The following is an 8,043-nucleotide window of genomic DNA, read 5'->3' as shown; positions in this document are numbered from 1 at the left end:
TTGAAAATTTTAACTACACTCGCGATATTTCTCTATTTTTTCATTAATACTATTTTTTTTAATCAAACAAGCTTTAAGAGTTTAGTATAATAATACGGGCATCTCGAGATAATGGACCCTTCTTTTATTGTTATAACATCTGAAAGACTGGGCATATGTGAAAAAATAAAATAATGTGTTAACAGCTCCTATAAAACTAATTACTTTGCTTTCGAGCTACCTTATTTATGAAGGGGTAATGACTGTTATAATCATTAATGACAAAATGCAGTACCTGGGTTAAAGAAAGACCGTCACGTACAGTTGTTATAAACCGTGAAAATGTTAGATGAAGACTATTTTTGTTCATTTATGATAATTATTTTAACATAACAATGGAAAGATGATGATGATCGATTATGTAACGTTTGCATCGGACCCCACACAGAGAAAGATAAAGAAGAAGAGGACAAATCTACTTCCATCCATTGGCTGGAGTCTTCTGGACTCTCGTTTGTAAGTATCTATGTATATATATTCATCTTAAACCTCTCCTTAATAGAATACAGGATGGTAAAAACCTTCCTTTTCCATCAAAAAGCAATTTTTTACATTGTATACATATAGGCTAGGATGCACTTAGTGCGTTTGATTCTGTATGCTTTTTAGTGAAAATTATTGATGGATCTTCTGAAATAAAGGTTGATACCATTGAACAAGATATATGATGCATAAACTATCTATTATGCTATCTAGAAACAAAAAGACTATGCAATTAGGAGAATTTTTATGCATGCGTCGAATCAACGAAAAATAAACAATTTTAAAAGTACAATGTTATATCTTTATCTAATCTATAAACTACAAGCATTCAAATCAGTTTTGATCCATACATGCTTTAAAGTATTTAGATCAATATAACATACTTTACCTCTATTTATATTGTTATATTTTGTTTTGTGCCTGCATAATTAATGCATACGCAAAATGGTTCTTTATCTTTAGATATTTTATATATCATATATCATGGACAGTGATGCCGATTTTAAAAGGTGCATATATACTCTCGTTTTAAAAGGTGCATTATTGATTTCTGCTATGAAGTATTTAATGCCATATATACTCGATTACTACATAACCTAACTCTACATCTACTATTAAATAAAGAAACTTTTCATAATTTTCCACCCGCCCTTTAATGTGAAGCTCCAAATGCCTTACATACAATTACATCAAAGACATAGCCAAACAAATGGATAAAAGAAAATGAAGAAAATAGACACTACGGATATAATGGGACTCTAGGCTACATAAACACCTATCCTTTCGTGTATGACAAGAAGATCGAGAAAGAAAGAAAAAATTCTTGAGCACACCAAATTCCTCATTTTATATGCATTACATGTGCCATACATTTCTTCGATCCTTTAATCACAACCATCAATCGCTCTCGTTTATACTGGTTTAACACCCTGAAAAGTCTTCCAAACTATAATAACAGATATTGTTTTTTTCAAAATTAGGGAAAATCATTTTTTTATTTTTTTCAAAATCATTCTATATCCATCCGACCTCATGAGCACTGACTCTATCCATAGTTGAAATGGCTAAAATGCTGGACGGGAAAAGCCTCTTACTGATCAGCGGCTCGGGTTTTATCTTCTGTATATAAAAAAAAAAAAATTGGGTGATTTTTTTGTTTACCAACCATCAGATCATTTATACACAATCTCAAAGCATTTTGATTTTTTTTTTAATTTGCCGGCATAGATGTTACAGCAACTGTTGCACAATCCATCCAACGTGGAAAAGAAAAAAAAAAGCAAGTGAATCATTTTTTCGGGTGAAAGATGCAACCCGAACCCGCCGGTCAGATCTTATGCCGACAGTTTCCGTACGTGCTAAAATCTACGTGTCCGAACTCCAAGAGGGCTGAGGGTGGTTTCAAGAATACCAGCTGAACTAGAAAGGCAACAGCACATGTGCTGCTTTAATAGCTGCAAGAATACCAGCCGAACTAGAAAGGCTACGACACGTGCGCTTCTTTAATATCTTCTTCCTTTTTGGCTTTTCCGCTCTCTCTCTTCGTTGGCTGGCCGAGTGCAACTTGCGAGCGTTTCGCCAGGCCCACCCGAGAGCGTAGTGCAGTGGCCACCTCTCTTTCCACTCCACCCCACCCCACCTTACTCACCCAACCGTCGGAGAGAACCAAAAATTGAAAGAAAGAAACGCTCCACCCACCACAAAACTCCAATACCGTCAACAACAATAACAACAACCAGAAGGAAAAACCTTTTTCCCATGCTCTCTCCCACTCCACTCCCTCATCCTTCCTCCCTCTCCCCTCCTCCTCCTCCTCCTCCTCCTCCTCCTCCTAAGAGAGAAGACCACTACTGTTATTGATATTAGCGGGAGAGAAGAAAGAAGGAGGAGAGGAAAATGTTTGGAAGAGATCCATGGGGTGGCCCGCTGGAGATTTCGAATGAGTCGGCGACCGACGATGACCGGAGCCGGAACCTGCAGGACGTGGACCGGGCGGCGCTCTCGCGGCCCCTCGATGAGACCCAGCAGAGCTGGCTCCTTGCCGGCCCCGGCGATACCAGCAACAAGAAGAAGCGCTACATCGACCTCGGCTGCATGGTCGTCAGCCGCAAGCACTTTCTCTGGACGGTCGGCTCCGTTCTCGGCGTCGGCTTCCTCATCGGCCTTATAATGTTGATCGTGAAGACGGTGCCGCACCACCACCCGCCGCCGCCGCCGGCCGACGAGTACACCAAGGCCCTCCACAAGGCCCTCATGTTCTTCAATGCCCAGCGATGTGAGTTTGTTCCTCCATCCTTCATCGTGGCAAAACAATCCATTTCACTTGAATAAATATTATCTTTTTGATGAGTTGGAATCTTTATAGTTTTTTCTTTTCTATAAAAAAATTTAATCATGCTTAATCATTTCATCACCTGATGTTTACTGCAGAGATCCGAACTTCTCATCATTGGATTAATGTATGGTGAATTGACTTTGTACAGTATTGATTGATTGCTTTTCCAGAATTATATATATATATATATATATATATATAGATCTCATGATTTGAACGGTGAAAATGGTGATCTGATTTGCCAACAATGTCGTCCCAATTTACTAATATTTTCATAGTGCACTTGTGAGTCCACTTTCTTTCCATGCCTATGGTTTTTCCTCAGTCCTTAGCTTTTTCACTAAACTGCACCCTGTTTTACTACACTTTCTTTCCCTTGCAATTAGAACATTATAAAATTTCCAGATCTGGAAAGAAATGGTTTAAATTGTTCCCAGATTTTCGATATCGATTTAAGTTTTCCAGCATTTAGGAATCGAGAAGAGAAAATTGCGCCACCTTACCATTGAGCAATCTCCCTTTACCTTCATGTTTCTGATCTGTTTCTGTCTGTGCTGTTAGCTGGCCCGATTCGGAAGCACAACAATGTGAGTTGGAGGGGGAATTCTGGCATGAGAGATGGACTTTCCGACAATGCAGCTAGAAAGAATCTGGTGGGAGGGTACTACGATGCCGGCGATGCGATTAAGTTCAACTTCCCCATGTCCTTTTCAATGACACTGTTAAGTTGGAGTGTGATTGAGTACAGTGCCAAGTATGAGGCTGCCGGCGAGCTCAATCATGTCAAGGACATCATCAAGTGGGGCACTGACTACTTCCTGAAGACCTTTAATTCCTCCGCCGACACCATCGACAGGATCGCTGCCCAGGTATAGAACAAACTAAAACTAATCTCAGAGTTCATGGCTCTTGCTCTTTAATTTGTTTAGCTTCTCTTTGCTCAATCTGAAACCTGTTTTGGAAGGCATAAATTGTGATAAATGAAGCATCCAAGAGCTTCAATTCTGGTGAAACATGAGGTCTACTCACACTAATCTGAGCCAGGAAGAAGAGAACAGAATGAGAATGTGATGAAATCTACAAGTTGTTCACGTTATATTATCGCTGTTGGGTGATTCAGATCTGTCATCCAATTAAAGCAAGTTGGAACTGTTGTCATGTTTCTTGTATTCTGCTCTAACTTTTGAAGTAATTGTACATGTTGATCATGCCAAATTATGGATTTATCTTTTTGTTAGAATCATTAAGTGAGCATCCTATTTCGGGCAGGTTGGACTAGGGGATACTTCGAAGGGACCGAGTGCTAATGACCATTACTGCTGGGTGAGACCAGAAGACATCGATTATCCTCGGCCAGTGTATGAGTGTCATAGCTGCTCCGATCTTGCTGCCGAGATGGCAGCTGCCCTGGCTGCGGCATCCATTGTGTTCAAGGACAGCAAGACCTACTCGGAGAAGCTTGTCCACGGTGCAAAGACACTCTTCAAGTATGGGAGAGAACAAAGGGGTAGATATAGCCCGGCAGGTTCTGATCCTTCACTGTTCTATAACTCTACCAGCTACTGGGATGAGTTTGTATGGGGTGGCGCATGGTTGTATTATGCCACGGGTAACACTTCCTACCTTCAACTGTCTACTAATCCCGGTATTGCGAAACATGCCGGTGCCTTCTGGGGTGGTCCAGATTATGGAGTATTTAGTTGGGACAACAAGCTTATGGGTGCTCAGGTATGTCGAATTTAACATGCTCTTATTTGGTAGTTACTAATTCAATAATAGGGTTAAGAAGTTTGGTAGGTGCTCATATATTCCAATGTTTGTTTATTTCTCTGAAATTTAGGGAACTCACGGTGCTCAAGTATATGTTTCAGAATTTCACTGGGCATGCCATGTTCAGTTACAGCATACCATATAATGTTAAACTTATGTCTCACTGCAGCACCATAAATGAAAGAGTTTAAGAACCTTCCACCTAGCCTTTCAGGGTGCTTTAATTTATAGTGGCACCAGTAAGGTTGTGTTTATGCACCATCTAGCAGATATTTTGCTGCTCTCGATCCTGGTCCTCAGTTTGAAGGAAGTAGAGTTTTGAGTCTCTTTGTGAAGGTCTAATCGAGCGACGCTTTGCTTCTGAAATAGAACCTGGTCAAAGTTGGAAGATAATTAATTAGCATTTTACTGTGAATGAGTTTGATCCTGTTGATGAGCTCTCATCCTTTACAAAGTAGGGTTTAACCAATTTATCACATTGCCACACATTGCTTCAGGTAGAATGTATAGATATTGCCACACATTGCTTCAGGTAGAATGTAATTGAATATGTTTGGACAGAGATATTATTTACATTTGAAAAAAATAATTGAAATTAAATGCTTATGTTAACAAGCATCATTGCTTTTAAATGTCGAGTTAATTATAGTCCCTATATACTTCTTGTATTCCTAATTGATTTCATCTCTATTATTTTACTCCAGGTTCTTCTGAGTAGGTTGAGACTGTTCCTGAGTCCAGGGTATCCTTATGAAGAAATATTGAGGACATTCCACAACCAGACTAGCACTGTCATGTGCTCATATTTACCATTTTTCAGATCTTTTAACCGAACAAAAGGTTTGAGAGAATCCTCTGGTTCCTTTAATATGTTCTCTGGACTTCAGACTCAATATCGAAATATTTTTTTACAGGAGGCCTGATACAACTAAACCATGGAAGGCCACAACCCCTTCAGTATGTTGTCAATGCAGCTTTTCTTGCTTCAGTATATGCTGATTATCTTGATGCTGCAGATACACCAGGATGGTATTGCGGGCCTAATTTCTACTCTACGGATATCCTACGTAATTTTGCCAAGACTCAGGTTGCTCTTAACTCTTTTTACATTTGTTGCCTCCTTAGGAGGTGTGGCTCTTAGTTTTTAGTATGTTTCCAGATATAGCTATGCATCCAAATGTAGTATAAGACATTCAGGGAACCTTCTTCAGCTGGTCATATTCTTAAATTATGACAATATTGTTCACAATATTCTCTCAACATATTTGTTCCACCAGATATTTATTTCCAAGCCTACTTTTGTCATTGAATCAAGCCATTGCTTGAGAAATCCCCTTCCATTGCCATTTATTTAGAAAAATGCTCACAAAATTTCTTTAAATGAATTTCAAGAGTCTTTGTTTTACTTTATTAAGAAGATATTGTTATCGACTCTTCTGATGCAGCCATGATCACTTCCCAAGTACCAACTGCTGATCATTCCTCTGTTTTTGGAAGTATAGAGATTCCTTTAGGTAGTCCTATTTCCATTAGACTTTGATATCGTTATGGTGGCTTCCTCAACTTTTCTAAACATCAATTGGTTTCCAATGAAAATAAATTCTTTATTGATTATGCAGTTATTTATCATTTATCACAATTCCACATCGATACGAAAATATCAATGCTTTCTGTTCCACATGTTCTTCCTTTATGTTTAATAAACAAGTAAAGTCCCCAATTTAGAAGAACATTTTGATCTTCTAAGTTTGGGGAACGTTCATGTTATCGTGTATTAATCTTCTAAGACATGTACAAGCTGTGTTCTTGCTGACATTAATTAAATGATCCTTTTCTATCTATCCTTTTCTATCTACAAGCAAACCACAGAACCAGACTTCTTCAGATATGTTAACTTAATTAACATGTTGTTGCTATCAGCAATATTATTGACTACACAGCTTGTACATGTCTTATGGTTGCAGTTATTAATGAGCTTTGGAATAAATCATTTTTTATTGTTGGCAGATTGATTACATTCTAGGCAATAATCCACAGAAGATGAGCTATGTTGTTGGATATGGTAAACGTTATCCTAAACATGTTCATCACCGAGGCGCATCAATTCCCAAGAATGGTGTCAGGTATAGCTGCAAAGGAGGGTGGAAGTGGAGGGATACTAAAAGGCCAAACCCTAACACTCTTGTAGGGGCAATGGTTGCTGGACCTGACAAGCATGATGGGTTCCACGATGTTCGTACTAATTATAATTACACAGAGCCTACACTTGCAGGGAATGCTGGTTTGGTTTTTGCATTGGTTTCTTTGTCGGGAGTAAAGACTGGAGTTGATAAGAATACTATCTTCTCTGCAGTCCCACCCATGTTCCCAACTCCCCCACCACCACCTTCAGCTTGGAAACCATGAGAATGATAAGCACTTGTAATTCATTTATATTTTCGAAGTTTAATGAGCATAAACTGCTAGTTTAATACACTGGTGGACTCTGAACGGATACCAAGAGATAAAACAAAAGCCGACAAACTATTAAAGAACTTTGGCATTTCCTTTTCTCCACTGTACTTGGAAATCTTCTATATGTTGTGTTTCTTCAGAGAGAACTTGTATTTTGTATAAAACAAAAGAGGGGAAACATTCTTTCTGGTTAAACCTTTGTGTTTTTCTTGGTGTGTTTGTATTTTATAATACGAATGTCATATTTGTAAATCCTTCCGTCATGGATAGTCTATAGTTTGTTTCAGTTATGCATGGGCATATTGGTGGATGGCCTCATTGATACTGCAATTTTTCTCATCCCATGCTTGGGATAGCACTATATATCATTGATAGCAATGGTAGGCCATATGGTATATAATAGTGAGGAAAAGTATCTAAGATAAGTAGTGGCACCCATCTTCTAGTTAAGAGGGGCCATTTATAAATTTCAAATTATAAGCTTAACGAAGGATCTTTTGACAATCCAAATCAAGGCATTTTATTTATCTTAGTTTTTAATATACTAGTAGTTTCTACCTTAAGAGTAACTATAACTTCAAAAATTTCTACTACCGTAGTCCAGTGCTATATCTCCATTCATATCCAAAATCATCTCCTTCGAACGGTAGTGTGAAAGTAGTGAAAGTTCTTGAAGATCAAGGCATATTGACCCATGCTACACTCTACCATCCGCGATCACCATCTTTCCGACTAATCCAACACCGGTGGCATGCCCACTCATAGCCATTTGACTTATCACCCTTTGATCAACCAACAAGTTCCATGGGAGTTCAGAACAGGACAATAAGGGCACACAAGTTTTGCAACATATCTCGTAGGGTACTGCAGAGCTACCATCATGCCTTACGGAAGAAAGTTAAGAAAACAACTGCAGAAAAAGTGGCTGCTACGCTGAGGCTACTTTTGGAGCGATATACAGC

The 8,043-nt window shown here is 38.7% G+C and overlaps 1 protein-coding gene across 1 annotated transcript; it reads left to right on the top strand.

Annotated features, from left to right (window-relative positions):
• The first annotated feature begins 2,220 nt into the window (after positions 1-2,220).
• Positions 2,221-7,344, top strand: LOC103716976 (endoglucanase 10-like). Its single transcript, XM_008805199.4, has 6 exons — positions 2,221-2,797; positions 3,419-3,726; positions 4,127-4,585; positions 5,332-5,467; positions 5,542-5,714; positions 6,635-7,344. Exons 1-6 carry the CDS (start codon positions 2,419-2,421, stop codon positions 7,031-7,033), a joined length of 1,854 nt encoding a protein of 617 aa, XP_008803421.1. The 5' UTR covers positions 2,221-2,418; the 3' UTR covers positions 7,034-7,344.
• Positions 7,345-8,043: the final 699 nt, after the last annotated feature.

The sequence above is a fragment of the Phoenix dactylifera genome, unplaced genomic scaffold (genome assembly GCF_009389715.1).
Source record: "Phoenix dactylifera cultivar Barhee BC4 unplaced genomic scaffold, palm_55x_up_171113_PBpolish2nd_filt_p 000051F, whole genome shotgun sequence".
NCBI classification, from domain to species: Eukaryota; Viridiplantae; Streptophyta; class Magnoliopsida; order Arecales; family Arecaceae; genus Phoenix; species Phoenix dactylifera.
The sequence above is the reverse complement of the archived record's forward strand: the minus strand, read 5'-3'. Positions and strand labels throughout refer to the sequence as shown.

Bases quoted from the DNA above. Each gene is read 5' to 3' on its own strand.
- LOC103716976 (XM_008805199.4), top strand. From the start codon at position 2,419: ATGTTTGGAAGAGATCCATGGGGTGGCCCGCTGGAGATTTCGAATGAG. The intron at 2,798-3,418 runs GTGAGTTTGTTC...CTGTGCTGTTAG, and splicing joins GTTCTTCAATGCCCAGCGAT to CTGGCCCGATTCGGAAGCAC. The intron at 4,586-5,331 runs GTATGTCGAATT...ATTTTACTCCAG, and splicing joins ACAAGCTTATGGGTGCTCAG to GTTCTTCTGAGTAGGTTGAG.